General features: G+C 40.1%; 1 protein-coding gene across 1 annotated transcript in view; it reads right to left on the reverse strand.

Annotated features, from left to right (window-relative positions):
* Positions 1-318: 318 nt before the first annotated feature.
* efna2a (ephrin-A2a) overlaps positions 319-16,456 on the reverse strand; it is a 120,824-nt gene continuing 104,686 nt past the window's right edge. The window contains exons 2-4 of the mRNA XM_084742911.1: positions 13,835-14,127; positions 4,871-4,936; positions 319-1,181 (exon numbers count right to left, since the gene is read on the reverse strand). Of these exons, the coding sequence (XP_084599037.1) occupies positions 1,057-1,181; positions 4,871-4,936; positions 13,835-14,127 (484 nt within the window). The 3' untranslated portion in view covers positions 319-1,056. The remainder of the gene's footprint in view (positions 1,182-4,870; positions 4,937-13,834; positions 14,128-16,456) is intronic.

Below are 16,456 nucleotides of genomic sequence, written 5' to 3' on the forward strand. Positions count from 1 at the left end.
AACAAAAAAGAAAAAACCCAAATCAATCAGTTTGAACATTAAATATGTTTGTACTGTATTCAATTGAATATAGGTCAAAAGGTTTTTGTGTTCTGTTTGTACACAACATCCCAACCATTTTAAAATTGGGATTGTATAATTATTACTCTGTATGTCATAAATTTTAAGTCATTAAGTCTTTTTATCTCAAAATCATGACTTCATTTCATAATTATGACCTACTGTGAGTATGTTTTTTTTTTTCTTATAGTGGTGGAAATGGGCTTCCATATATATCTGAGCTTTTCATAAAAAATAAATCTATGATTTTTAGATCGCATTGCTGTGACTCTAGACTGGGTCTGAAAATATCAACACATATACTATTACATTTCCCATATGGTCATATTCATTTAAATCCATGCCTGCATTGTTTCCCCTTTCTTTTCTGCACATGCCAGGTCACTTTCCTCCGCTCCATCTCATACATTTGCTCTTTTTCTCTTTGCAGTTGGAATGGGTCCAGATAGTATAGAATTTCAATTACAATGCAAGCTTGGCCACTTCCAATTCTTGGTTTGACGACGGGACAGCAATGTGAGAAAAATCCAATTTTTGTGCATCCAGGCCTATCGCTTAATGCATCCTGCCGTGATTGGATGATAGGAATTCCACTGGAACGACAAGTTTAATCATAGCGGTGGCTACATCTACCCCATCAGTGGCCAAGAGTCAATAGTCAAATCAAAAGGACCCCCTGATATGAGTGCAGAGACATTTCCCTTGTGTTTCTCAGCTGAGAGGTGCTGTTCCACCCAGAGTTCGGGGATCAGAGATGAAGGGCAGCTTCCCAGACAGCTTAAGGCCCAACCCTCTCAGCCAGGCCTGGGAAGGGTGTCCGTGGCTGGGCCTCGGTAGGGGGCTGGCAGTGGGGGTGGTTGGTGGTCGTATAGGGGTGGAGGTGGGAGAGAGGGAGGACGGAGACAGAGGGCTTCCCTGAGGGGTGGTGGATTTAGAGGGACAGCCAGCCCAGCCCAGCGACCCTGGGTGGGAGCTCCAGGAGGAGAAGAAGAAGGGTCACAGCCAGGAGAAGAGTCCCAGGAGCAGTGAGGCCAGAGCAGCTAACGGGGCCACGGACCCTGGCCTCCAGCTTGGACCTCCGTCAGTCAGGAAGGGCTCCGGAGAATCGTATCCCGAGCCATCTGAAACGGAGAGAAGAGAGAAAAGAAAAACGACAAAACATCTGAACTGAGAGGGACACACAGACAGATACAAAGACAAGACAATCTAAAAAACAGTGAATGAACTTACAGAAAGACAAGCAGACAAGTGGAAGTAAAGCAGTAGTTGAGATGATTTGACATGGGGTTGTATGAGGTGCATTTCAATAGTTGGTGTATTATCTACGGTAGATGGCGGTCGTAACATCTTCAAGCAGAAGCAGAGAGGATCACCAGCATGAAAGCAAAGCAATGTACTGCCATGGACAGGATCAGCAGCAAAACATGTTAGCCCCCTAAAAAAAGACCCATTTAAAAATATCAATATCGGTTTAAGTGAACACTATATTTAGAATATTTTCGCCACTTTATCTTGCCATCAGACAGCCTTTTCTGATGGAAAACTGCATTTAAATCAGCCAAATATCGCTCCCTCCAAACCAACCAAACTCAACTGGCAAAATCAGTAATTTTAGCTTACAGAACACAGGACTTGCTGGTCTACTGCTGCCTCCATCTGTTAGTTAGTTAGTGTTAATGTGTGACTTCTTTGTTTTAACATAAGTAGAATTTCCTTTAAAAGAATTACCGTAACATTACCAAACTTATGAACAATTTGTTGTAGAGTCTTGGGGGGGGGGCATCACTGCACTCAGCAGAGTTCAATTTTCATTGGTCGTGGTTTGCCTCACCTCATACACTTTAGACGTCCCCCCGTCCAGAACTCCTGAACCATTTTTCATAAAGCTTTGCGGCAGGGATCATTGGACTTTGATGGGAGTTCCCTTTTTCAATTGGTGTGACTTAATCCTACTTCTTATAGCCTTAAAGCCATGGAGGTCAAGTGGTTGTGTGAGCGAATGCATGCACTTGTGGAAGTAGGAGCTGGTGCAGCTACTGCGAGAGCTGCTACTGGTGCTCCTCCGTGCGTCTCCAAACCAGGGGCATGTTCACCGCCATCTGCTGGTGCTGGTGACACACTCACTAGTGATGAGTACCTCATACAACCCCACTCAACAAAACCAAACTATCCCTTTAAGGAAGAGGTGGGGAGGTGGAAAGTGAATGACACACGACAAAACTCTCACCCTTCACAAGGCAAAGAAAGGCAGAAAGACGGCATCAGTAAAGGGATGAGGGGAGGAAGGAGGGAGGAGGAGAAGACGACAGCAACTGAGCTCTGCAGGGGGTTTAACCAACCTAATTACAGTTTAATCACAGAGACTCAGAATCTGGAGCAGCTGACACACACACACACACACACACACACACACACACACACACACACACACACACACAAAGACACACATCCACTACTCACACACATGTGCAACTGTTCACAGCTCACTCTGGTGACAATATTTCACAGATGAGATGGAAGTTGCAATGTCAGACAGATTACTTTAACAGCACAAAAAAAAAAAAAAAAAAAAAAAAGAGCAAAATCTGTGCGAGGAGCTGCAGCAGTGACAGAAGAAAAGAATAGATGTTGTTTCAGTAATTATGGAGGAGGGGAGAATTTTCTTTCCCCCCTTTAGCGAGATATGGAATGATCTGAGCCTGGAAAGCTGCGAAGGCCGACTCTCATCCTTTTACGAAGATCTTCAAAGCCGTGTCATTATCTAGGGAGATGTGCTACTACCCAGGTTTGATTCTTTAGTCGGGCTTAGGGTTGAAAACTCACGAGGTGGAATCCGCCTTTGAAAAGATGTACAGGTAGATTTTTAAAAAGATAACGCAAGCGTAGCGTAATGCCTGCCGCAATCTGATCCTCGTGTATGCCAATCTTCTGCTGAGTTATTTTTAAACGGTAATATCATAGGCCGACATGGCACTTTTGTGTGAGCGCTGCTCCCTGTCTTCGCCAATATATGAGGGAGCTATTTTCAAAGGACTATATCTCACCAGGCTGTTTGGAAACAAAGGCTCAGTATAATGGCGAGCAAATCAGGCTTCAATTTTTACCATAAGGCTGAAGCATAAGGAGAATTTTTAGTGTCCATTATTAGACTTCTACAGTATGGGATGGGTTTATTATTAGATTGTTCTCTTGTTTCGTACATATCATAATTATGAATTTTTAAGTCGTAATTTTGACATTTTATCACATAATTATGGTTTCTTATCTCATAATTATGACCTACTGTGGGTTTTTTCCCCGTTTACTGGCAGAAATGGGCTTATCTGAGCTTCTCCTAGAAAGTAAATGTATGATTTTTGTGTCATTGCTATTACTCTAGACTGAGTCTGACTTTTTAACTCATAATTCCAACTTTTACTTGTTAATTTATTGTTAACTATTACGCTTTAATCTCATAATTATGACTTTATTTCATGATTTCAACTTTCTCTCATAATTTTGACTTTTTGTTTTTAGAGTTTTTACTTTTATCTCAAAATTAGGACTTTTTATCTCTTATTTTTGACTTTTCATCCCACAATTTTGACTTTTTATCTCGTAAGTATGATACTTTTATCCTGTAATTATGATTTATTAAGGGGATTCTTTTTCTTTTATTGGCAGAAATGGGCTTACGTAGATATCTGAGCTTCTCTTAATTTTTGTCATTGCTGTGGCTCTAGACTGGTCTTACTTTTAAACTCAATTTTTTATGTCATAATTTCAACTTTTTATCTCATGATTTCATCATTTTATTTTATATTTTTGACTTTTTATCTCAAAATACAGACTTTTTGTCCCATGATTGTGACTTTTTATCTCATAATTATGACTTACTATTACTGTTATTTCTTTTACTATCAGAAATGGGCTTCTATAGATCATAAAAGACAAATCTATGATTTTTATATGACATTACTGTGGCTCTAATCTTGGTCTGACTTTAAAATTCCTCATAATTCTATTTAATCATAATCAATCAATTTTATATCATGATTAGGACATCTTATCAGCTAGATTTTTTACAAACACATCACAAGTGTAGTGTAATGATCCCCATGCATGCCAATCTTCTGCCGAGTTATTTTTAAATGGTAATATCATAGGCCAACGTATCAGCACCGCACCCTGTCTGCACCAATATACAAAGGAGCTATTTTCAAAGGAGTATGTCTCACCAGGCTGCACGCTGTTTGGAAACACGCTCAGTATTATGGCAAGAAAGTCAGGCTTCATTTTTTACCACGAGGCTGATGCATAAGGAGAATTTTATGAGAAAATATGAAGTGTCTATTATTAGATTAGACTTCTACTGTATGCGATGGGTTTATTATTAGATTGCTCTCTTGTTTCTTATGAGCAAATCTTGCTGGTGGAGTGATGTGAGGCCTTGGTAACGTTTTTAGAGAGAGCACTTTCAGCCCGCTCTGTTCTCTTTCTGCAAGGACAGAAGGTCTCCCTCACACCCAGTGTGATGTGATGTGATTTGATGTGAAGTGCGTATGCCACTTTGTGCCTGTGTGCATGCGCGCGCTTCTCTCCGTCTGAGTCAGTGTGTGTGTGTGTGTGTTTTCAGTGTGTGTGTGTCTGTGTGTGTAAAGGTGTTAAAGTGTTGCCTGGCTGGTCTGTGAATCAGAGCAGAGAGTGTTGCCGGGGCATTCTATCAGACCTCTTATTCCCCCCTAATTTTACTTTGATAGCCAATCTGGACCTTTGTGTGTGTGTGTGAGAGAGAGAGAGGGTGTGTATGTGTAGTTAGAGCGTGACTTACCTGGAGGTCTGACATACACCTTCAGCTTTAGACATGCTCGCCCCACATGGTTTGGGTGAGGAGACGCTGCAAAAAAGCAGAGAGATTGAAAGAGGAGATTAACTGAGAGATAAAGCGATTTGTGCTGCTGATGATTGCTCTCATAAAATAATTGAAAACATTTAATAAAGGTTTTTTTTTTTATATAATGTTGTTCTGTCTCCAAGCGCTGTGAGGCTTATTATCAGGTGGTTGGTTGGAGTGGGAGTTCATAGACACAGTGGTGTAACTGCGGCCCGGGGGCAAAAATGAGACGCGCTATTAATTCCCACAGCCCTGCCTGTCTCTGCATTGCTATTGTCTTCAAATTAACATATTGAAATACGCGTTTATTTAGTAATGTGTGCTATATAAACAACGAGACAGGGCATCATCACAGATCTGTGTTTGTTACAGGCAAAACGGATCACAGCACTACGATGAAAATATGTAAATAGATCAAGTATTATTTAGAACCGCACGCATTTATTTACTTAGAAAATATTTCTTATTGTATTAAGAGAAAAGAAGTGCTACAAAAAAAATACTGGGCCTTCTCTAAATTATATTGAGCACACAGACTTGGAAAGTAGACTCTTGATATAGGCTGTAAAATTAAGATTTTGTGGGTGTTATTAGGTTCTGTTAATTTCATTTTTAATATATAAATTTATCTTGCTTTATCTCTACTTTTCTTGCGTATGCTTGTATATGAATATATAGTTATCAGTTGTTTATGTTTCTTGAAAAACTAGTAAAGAAAGTCTTTAAAAAACAGCTGGTGATATTCTGTATTTGCTTGCTGTCAACAAATCCCATGAAAGGACAAAAAACAAACAATACACACAAGTATTGTTGGTGTAGCCAAAGCCTCATACCTTATTCCTCTATTGGCCTGTTCAGTCACTAAATCAAATACACCTACACTTTACTTAGTGTCAGTTCAGGTCAACATGTAAGAACACAAGATGCTAGACTCAATAAATTCCTGTTACGAAGTTTGGATTAATTTGAACTATATTCTTATTTTATTTTTAAGTTGTTAAGAAGGTTAACTAACTACTTGTAATTTTCTGGCACCTGTTCTCAAACAAGTGAAATAAAATTAGTCTGGATTGTTATGATATCAGGATTTCACTAAGCCAGTGATTTTCAAAGTGGGGTTCCTGGCCTCAGCAAAATGCTACAAATAAAAAAAATAAAAATAAAAAATTTAATTATCATTATGTGAAGTATAATTTATGATAATATATAACATACTGAAATCGTATCATCTTTGTAATTGCCTGGCAGTGAAAATGTAACTTATTACACCATAAGCTGTCAGTGTTGCTCTGCTCCTGAAATTTAAAGCTAAGTCACAAAAATTAACACATTTTTGAAAAGGAAAGGACACGATGAGCAGATCAACAGCCCAGCTGGTAAAAGCTCAGCTGCAAAAAAAAAAAAAAAAAAAAAAAAATCCAAAGTCACAGGTATGATGCAGCGCACATGAAGTATTGATTTACTGCTGCATGCACAAATGGCAATGAGAGCCCTAAATGGCTTCTCTGCTTCGAGATCCTCTCAAATGAGTGTTCAAAACCGCCTAAACCTCAGCGTCACTTGAAACAAAAGCATCCCAGAGAGGCCAGAAAAAAAAAACAGCTGACTTTGGGGTTTTAAAGACTTTTGCAGAAGTCATCACTCTGAAACGTCCAGATTTTTGGATAGTAATAGAATTCATACCCGGTGGTTATATAATAACTAGAATCTAAATTCGATCTAAATTCCTCCCAAACGTCCAAAGTATTGCTCAGTAGGTCAAACATACGTCTAATAATAGAAAAGGTACTTCAGTATAATTTCTTTGTAAAATCCCAAACTGTTACCCTCTTATTCTATAACTTCACATCTTGTTCCCTAGGAGGACTGTAATTATGCTTTACCTTGTGGGCTGTAATCTAAGGTGTGAATATAAATACGTTTGTGGACATTTCTTCCTGTTCACTTCTTTTTCTTCTCACGACTGAACTTTTAAAAGTTGTAATTAGCTTAAAATATCAGAGATGGTAAATCAAATGTAGGCACTGTAAAGCCAGGAAGGTGTAGTTTTTCTATCCAAGTGAATACTCAGTAATTTGTTATAATTTGAAATGAATGCAGTCATTAATGCAGCCTATTACTTCCTTGATGACATTTATTGCTTCCAGCAGTCGGAGAGTTTCTTATATTTTATGTCCTTTTAAGTTAAGTTAAACCCCAGCTTGTGAACTGCTGTAAACACACCGAGCACTTCAGGCAATGTAAACAAGTCTGTGAGGGAACAGCCTGCACACAGGGACTCAGTCACACTCACATTCATACCTACAGGGGAATACCGGCTCTCAAAATCGACCTGACTTGAATGTCTTTGGAACGGGGATGGAAATCCATGCAAATTCCCCACAGACGCGGGTCCCTCTCGCCGTGAGGTGACAGTGCTAACCACTGAGCCACCGTGCCGGCCTGGCTGAATGCCAAAAAAAAAAAAAGAGAGAGAAAAATGTTAAAAAGTTACTGTGATTCAAACTTCAAAGTAAATTAAATTGAATCGGGGTTTTTAGTCCCACCTCACTCTGATGTGAAATAGAGCCAGAGACCTTAGAGGAGATGGCGACCAAGTCCCTGACCGCTCACGCATGCAGACGCTGTGTGCACACCCACACGCGTATGAGGATGTGCACACACGCTGGTGCTTGCAGAAGTGTGCGTGGAGACCTATTGGCCTCCTCCCTTGAGGAAATCCGCGTAGCCAGAGCCCACAGTGACCCCAGAGAGGACCATCATCAAGATCCACAGCGCACAGGAAATAAATCTGACCCCTCATCTGCCCTCTCCTCCGTCTCTTTCTGCCCACAACTCCTCCCTCCATCCTTCTCTGTGCCCTTCACCTCCTTTACCCTTTTATGGCTTCCCTATACTCTTTGAGAAATAAGGGTTCCAAAAGGGTTCTTCTTGAAGGGCTGAGGTTCTACCCAGGACCATCTGCTTCTGAAGAGCCCTTTTTGGAAGAAAGGGTTTGTCAAGGGTTCTCTGTAAGACTAAATGTTCCATTAAGAATACTTTTCTTCCAAAGAACCTTTTTCTTAGAAGAAAGAGTTCCTCAAGGATTGTTTAAACTCTTGATATAAACAGGTTCTCAGTAGAACCCTATGTGTACATTATAGGTGAAACCCTTGGAATATAAATAAAGTCTCCGTAGAACCCCTTGGTGTGGTCCAGAAAAAACCCATGAAAAATAAAAAGGTTCTCAGTAGAACCCCCTAAACGGATTCTAGATAAAACACATGGAATATAAACAGGTTCTTGGTAGAACCCCCAGGGTAGGTTTTAGATAAAACTGATGGAATTTAAAAAGGTAATTGGTCAAACCCCCTGTGTGGGTTCTAGATAAAACCCTTGGAATATAAAATGATTCTTGGTAGAACCCCCTGGATGGGCTCTAGATGAAACCCCTGGAGTATAAAGCAGTTCTCAGTGGAACCCAATGCATGTGTTCTAGATGAAACCCTTGGAATATAAAAAGCTTCTCTGTAGAACCCCCTGTGTTTGTTCTAGATAAAACCTGTAGAATATAAAAAGTTCTCAGTAGAAGTCTCTGGGTGTTTTCTAGACAAACCTGTCAAATATATATGTGTAAAAGGTTCTCAGTAGAACCCCCTGGGTGTGTTCTAGACAAACCCATGGAATATAAAAAGGTTCTTGGTAGAAGCCTCTGCCTGTAAGGGTGTTGTTGGCACCTTTAGATGGTGAAAAGGTTCTGATGGAGCCTCCAGATAGGGTTCTAGGTGGAACCATTACACCATAAAAGGGTTCTCTGTAGAACCTCTCACAGGGGGTTCTAGGCAATACCTTTCACACATGGTTCTAGGTACAATCCTGTATGTTGGATTCTAGGTAAAACTCTCTGAAAGGATTCCAAGTGTAAGTTTTATAAAAGGCTCTAACAGGGAGGGTTCTGATATGGGGACAAGCTGAAGAACCTGTCATGGTTCTAGTGAGTACTTTTATTTCTGAGAGTGTACAGCTGACTGCCTTTGCCTCAAGTTTCTTCAAATCACCCACCTACCGTCCTCACAGCACCCAGAGAAAGTAGATAGTGGTCCCCTATGAAGCCCCGCCAGCTTTGTATCGAGCGTCGTCTCCTGTTGTGCGTCTTTGTTTTGGGTTCCCTACTGTTTCACTGACAAATAGCAACATTTCAGGAAGAAAGGGCCAGAAGTGGATAGATATATACCCCCTCTACCCATTTCTTTTCTATGTGACCTCCAAAAAAATTCTCACTTTTGTCATTTTTTTTTGGAAGTCTTATCGGCTACCATTTCCCAGCACATCCACAACCCTACGTCTGTTGGAAACCCATTGAAAATCACTCAACCTCATCAGTTGGCAGCTGGGAGAAGTAAGGGGTGGAGCGGACCTGTCAACATGTCAACCACATGACAAATACACATGCACACACCAACCAGTGTGCACACACACACACACACATGCACATGGGCGCACACTCACACTGGTCTGGCCACAGATCGCCATCAAAGATCGATGTGTTTTACTGCTGCAGAGAGGAAACACACACACACACACACTCATCAGAAAGGCTGGGTGGTTATAACTGTCAACATGCCTTCGTTCCACATCAGTACTGACCTGTGCATGTGTGTGTGTGTGTGTGTTTGTGTGTGTGTGTGTGTGCGTGCACGCGAGAGACAGTGTGAGACAAAAACGTGCGTGGTTGTCAGTCAAGATGATAGACATGGCCTTTCACGGACTCACAATCGCTTGACAACTGACCCCACAACCAGCCTCAACTCCCCCACACCACACACACACACATACACACACACACACTCTTGTGGAATACACACTACCCTCAGGGGTCCCAGAAACACAATACTATAGTCAGCAACTATACAACTCTGGAGGGGCCCTGTCCATCCTTACATGAGACCGAAAACAAAAGGGTGTGTGTCCGTGTGTGTGTGTGCCGACTGGGAAAAGTGCAGTAGGACATCGGGTGGCTGTTATCTTCGCCTCTTTAGCTCTCTGACTCGCGCCTGCTGTGTCTTTGTGACGGTGCAGACAACAGACGGGGGCAAAGGAATATTTGCAGATACTTCGTACCAGAGGTGACATTCTGTGCTCAAGTAGTAGAAGTACAGATGATTGTGTAAAAAAAAAAACTCTAAAAGTACTGATTCAACTTTGTTACTCAAGTAAAAGTGAAAAAATACTGGTTCTACCGGTTATTTCTGTGCAAGGCTAACTGAAAAACACCCTTTCTGCAGTCGAGTCTCCCTGTCTGTCTGTTTCATCCTCTTACGTATTTTATGTCGCTTTCATCTGATGTTCTTTACGCCATTTTTGTCTTGTTATGTATTGTTACATCTTTTTGTCTTGTTTCGTCTTTTACGTTATTTTTGTCTTATGTTTTGTTCCACCGTTTTTGTCTTGTTACATCACTTTGGATGTTTTTGTCTTATTATGTATTGTTAAGTTGTCCTCCTCTTTCCTCTCATTTTCACCTTACGTTACGTCTTGTTACGTTACGTCTTGTTACGTTATGTCTTGTTACATCTTGTTACATTGTTTCCATCTTGTTACATCTTTTACACTGTTTTTCATCTTGTTATGCCTCTTTACACTGTTTTCTCTCATTGTCATCTTGTTACATCTTTTACATAATTTTCATCCTGTTATGTCTTCTTTCACTGTTTCTGTCATTGTTGTCTTGTTATGTCTTTTATATTGTTTTCATCTTGCTACATTTTTTTAATGTCATTTTTGTCCTGTTACATTTTTTGAGTAATTTTCATCTTACATGTTACTAAGTTTACTTCTTTTAAAATGTTTTTGTGTTATTACATTTTTAACATTGTTTTCAACTTGTTATCTTTTTTATATATATATAATTTTCATCTTGTTACATCTTTTACATCTTTTTGGGTATATCATTTTCATCTTATGTTGTTTTTGTCTTGTTACATCTTTTATGCCATTTTATCTTGTTGAGTCTTGTGTCATTTTTGTCTTGTTATGTTGTTATGTTTTTCACGTAATTTTCATCTTGTTTGATCTTGTTAAGTTTTGTTATGTCGTTGTTGACTTGGTACATCTTGTTATATTGTTTTTCTCATTACATTGTTTACATTGTCTTCATCTTGCATTGATGGATACACCAAGGAATCATCTTTTCTCTGTTATTGTCCCATCCGTTTAGACTGAAATCTTTCTTGATATTGGGAAGGCAGCACACAGTATTGCAAAATAAAAATAATCAATAACTCCCCTAAAATGCATTAAAACTGAAGTAACAAGCCTATTCTAAAAACGTATGGAGTAGAAGGTGCAGCTATTTGTGTTAAAATATAAGGAGTAAAAGTAAAAAAAAATACTCAAGTACAGATATCTGAAAACTTTACATTAGTACAGTAACAAAGTATTTGTAGTTAATTACTTTACATCTCTGCTTAGTACTGATTGATTTTTAAAAGTTACTTTGTAGACAAATAGTGTTGGAGGCTTCACATTATTATAATCTTATTATCTTTCACAGTAATTCAGCAGTGCAGCACATTATAATTGGGTTTTCAGTGATTGTATCAAATTAAAAAATCATGTCACTACATTAGAAATAAAATATGAACAACAAATTGAATTTAAACCTTTAAGTCAAGGTTCTGTTTTGCTCTCTGATCGAGGACAATATCGCTGTGGGGTCAGAATCACGGTCCAAGGACAAACAACTCGACAAAGAAATATGTCGCACTTGCATGCTGACCTGAGGCTGGCGGCGGAGGAACCTCATCCCATTATGGGTCATGGTGAGAATACATCATCTCCTCCTAAAAAGGTTAAGGTCAGTTTTCAGCCAACTGATGCAGCGGCAACATAGGGAGAAATGAGGAGACCTGTGCCAGGCTGCACAGGGGCAGAAACGCTGCTCAAGTCTGCAGTAGAGTCATTGTGTTTTTGAGAAATTCTGGACAACATAGCAATGACCGGAAAGCTTTGGTATGACTTTTAGACATTAACATAAAAGTAAACTCTGTAAAGTACTAAAAAGAAACTTTTATTTACTGGTGGTACTGGCAAATTACAACTTTAAGTACCAGTGCATAGGATTTTAGTGCAGGGGTCCTCGACGTCTTCAATGTGGACCCCTTAGCTGACAGAGAGATGGAGCAGGGACCCCCTACTACATATATTACATTGAATATTTTTGTTTCTTCTTTCCAGGGATGCATGATATGGATATTTTTCAGCTGATACGATAACCGATAATAACCTGCTGCTATCATGGCCGATACGATAAGATAACCAATAATTTGACATTTTTGTAAGAAGTTCAAATAACCTGTAGTACGCATGCTTAAGGGTAAGAAAGGGACAGATGTAGTGAACAAAGATGGAAGATTTAATATTCCAGAGCTCTGACTGAACCAAATCTAACTGACATCACTTTTACAACAAAAACACCTTCCCCTTCCAGGTATGTTGGAAAAACTACAGTGGTGGCAAAACTCATGACAAATATATAGCCACGTTTGGTTTGTACGCTTATATCCACGGCAGGAACATGGTGGGGTAACATGGTGCTCTAATTGGAGGCTATAAAGATCTAAACTGAATCGTACACACAGGATTTTTAAAGGCATAGTATGCAACACTTTCCTTAAAAAGTGTATAGACTCATATAACATAAACCCTTTCAATCATTGCTTTTGAACCACTAGAAGTGTTTGGTGGTAGCTCTGCTTCTATTTCCTTAGTTTCTCATTACTTTGCTGAGTTCAGTACACTTAACCCTCCCAAAACTTGGGTATTTGACGTCCAAGAAACGAGACTTTCTGCAAGCAACTTCCCAACAACTTCCACTACACTCAACTAAAGTGTCCTTTTTGAAAGTTTAGTTTTGTTTACCAAAGCGTTGCTGAGTTTGCACCCTTCAACCGGTCTCCAAATGGCAGCTCGAGACTGTCTGTACCAGACAAACAGCAGAAAAAAAAATTGTTTGTTCAAACACTCAAAACAATCTGTGCATACATTTTCCTGACAAATGACCTCTGACAAGTGATTGTGTGAATCATGACTGTCCTCTCTCAGAACAATCATTTTTCGTTCTCCATATTTTCCCAGCTGGTCTGCGGATTCAAACAGGCAAGTGTCTTGTCACAAGCAGCTCTTGCAGCCTCCGCACAGAAAAAGTGGCACTTCTCAGCGCGGCGCCAGAAAGTTTGGACATTGACAGAGCAGCTTTTGAAAGTCAATTTATTGTGCTTTTCTGTGATTACCAACTGATCTTGCTCTTAACTGTCCGGATGCGGTAAATCTATCCCACCCATCTGCCACACCGAGCGGCTGAAAACAATGTTTAAGAGTAATTTGAAGCTACTATTTGTCCCATGCCTGGTGGGGGAATGATAGCTTTTTAACTCTGTTCAGAAAAAGAGTCTCAGGGGGCAAGGCCCATCTGTGATACTAATACATTACTTGTTGAAGTGAGGAGAAACATCAATACAGCTAATATAAAAATGATTACAAACTACGCCTGGTGACATTTTTACCACTTTGCTGAGCACACCACTTATGATCTCAACAGAAGTACAGAGCGACATCAAGAAATAAAGAGAGCAGAGAGACAGGCGAGGGGGAGCGACGGCAAGATGGAGGTGTATTTATGCACGCCTGTGGGTGTGCGAGCGACATGGCGGGCTGTGTTTGAGAACTCTCTCAATCAACTTCTGTTGATTGCATATTTACATATCGTTTACAAATGCATACTGAACAGAAGCGTGGCTAACACGCAAACACAGGCACACGCACGCTCGCACGCACACAACAAACAGACAAACACCCTTTACCTGCAAACACACACAGTCACACACACGCACACGCACACACACTGTCTGGTTGATAACCCACAGATGTAGTAGTACTCGTGTCCAGGCCTGAACTCAAAGCCCAGGGAGAACGGGGTGAAGAGCTGGAACTTCTCTGAGAAGCGCAGGGGTCCATCAGGACCGCTGGGACGGTTGCACTCCCAGCGCTTGAAGCCACGCATCCGGTGCTGGCAGGAAGTGTAGCCCTCCTGGTTGACCATGAAGAGGATGTAGCGCTCCATGCGCCCGTGGGATGGAGGACCCTCATAGTAAGGACAGTAGATGTCCAGATAGTCATTAATGTTCACTGCCACCCTGTACTCTCCATGCCAGAACCTGCAAGACACAGAGAGAGAATGGTAAATTAAAGAGGTAGTGCACATGTCAACATGTTTTGTGAGCTGTAAACAGAATTATTTTACTGTACTGTGATCAAACACACCTCATGTTAATGTTGTTGCTTAATAAATTTGTAAAAAATCTGCATTTCATGGGCTGAATATGGCTCAAAATGTGTTTTAAATCATCTTGGGCTTTGCAAGGCCAGTGCTGACATGTTTGGGACCACACTACATCTGTTGAACTGAAATTTATATTTAAAAAAAATTTATATTAATTCCCTCTAATCCAAGCTGGGTGCCCTGCTCTTGAGTCTGTGAAACTGCGCTCATTTTCAAACAAATGCAGACAGAGAATCATCATTCACAGGAGTTTACACAATTTTTACAAATCCTCTACATAGTATTTTTCAATTTTGGCACTTTTGATGTCTGTAGAAGCTCTAGTGGACTGCATTTATTCCCTTGATGATGAGAAACAGCAGGGGTACGGCGATGTACCACCACCCCACAGCTAGCTACAGTGCAGACACAACACAGAAACTTTTCAAAAAAGGGCCACAAGTGTCTTTCAACTGTCAAAGCAGACTCTGTGTTTCCAGTGTTTCTCTGCAGACACGGGGAGTCTGACAGCAGCTGCCCCTGGCTGGTTAGCTCAGACTACCGGTAGTTACCCCTGCACTGAGCAACCCACACCACGTAGCCATGATGCCATGAGTGGCTGTGGGTTGTGCTGCAGATGGTAGGTTAGCTCCGACTGCTAGTTCTTACTATTGCTTACTTATTTTTCTTACTACAGATATTTATTCTATCCAAATTTGCTTGTTATAATTCAGGAAATAAATATTTCCAAAATGTGACACAACAAAGTTAAGAATTCTACTTTTTACTACTCTAATTAATTCTAATATTCTAATATCATTATATGACAAAATTAATATATATGTATAATTCTACTACTGTGAAGATTAACACATCAAGAAACATGAACACACCATCATTACAGTTTAAGATTCTTCCCTTCAACAGGATATTTTTTTTTTTTATATCTGTACTATATTCTATTTTCAATGCAAGACATAATCTTTCAATTTATTTAACAGTTTTGTCCCCCAGTTAAAGTTTCATAATTAATCTTTGCCGATATTAAATCAATTCGATGCCTTGAAGGCGCAACAAATACATTGCCAGTGAATATCGGATTAGAAAATACATTTTCCCAACTGTTTAGCATAACTTATGGTATAAACCACACCTACATCTAGTCTCCTCTGCAAATACAGATACACAGACAGATCATTTTGTTGGATGAACAGATACAGATACAAATAATGACATCTCTCAGCCCTACAGTGGTTGCACTGTGCATCCCCTTCCCTTGTCTCTCCACCCCTTGCCCTCTTTTTTTTAAGCAAAATTCAAAATTGTGCAGTGGGTGGAGTCAAGCTCAGACCGGGGGGCACAGTTACAATGTAAAATACTTCATGAATAAAAATAATCACAAACAGGCTCAGGAATATGCACAGAATCAGTGGGCAGAGGTGAGAGGGCTTCAGAAATAGTTTAGTTTTAGTGTTAAAATGAAATAGTGCGAAGCATATAATTTGAGAAAACACCCTATACATCATCCATAACACTATGAATATTTACTACCTATATTGGATTTCTGTATGATTGCACAGCATTAAGGACACAGTGGCGAGTATCCACTTTGTTATGAAATTGTATGAGCGCTGTTACATTTTTGTGTTTGCACATCCACACAAAGATCCGAGGTTACAGTCTACAGCAGAACAGCGAACCTTAGAGACTTAGCGAGTTGCTCAAGGACACTTCAACAAACGCTCTCTGATAGAGAGCGCTCAAACCACCTGAGTCATGAAGGTTTGCAGCAAAAACATCCTAGAGGGTGTTTTTTTTTTTTTTTAAACTTATTTAATAAGCAAGAGAATGCCCAAAAAAATCAATAATAGTCCCTCTGGTTATGGTAAAAGTTTGAGTAGTTAGTGATTTTATTTTAATAAAGCTTGGCGAGATGTGCTTCATGGGAATTATTAGCATGTTTGGAAAATCATCTTTTTCCAGGAAGAGCGCTTGAATGAGCCTTCTCGAATGATACTCCGGAGAAGTGGGTCATGTGATGGTAGAGAGCACACATTATTATCCCATCCCCTGCAGCAGTGTATCGAGGCGGCTGTGGTGAACGTCCACTTAGTTCGGTACACATACGGATCACTGAGGTTGGCATGATGAATAGAAGTGGGTCAGAGGTTGAAGAAACTGAAGAAGAAACATTAGTGTAGACATATAGACCCTACCCTCCACAC

The sequence above is a fragment of the Lutjanus erythropterus genome, chromosome 18, assembly GCF_056507025.1.
Source record: "Lutjanus erythropterus isolate fLutEry1 chromosome 18, fLutEry1.hap2, whole genome shotgun sequence".
In the NCBI taxonomy this organism is placed as follows: domain Eukaryota; kingdom Metazoa; phylum Chordata; class Actinopteri; order Lutjaniformes; family Lutjanidae; genus Lutjanus; species Lutjanus erythropterus.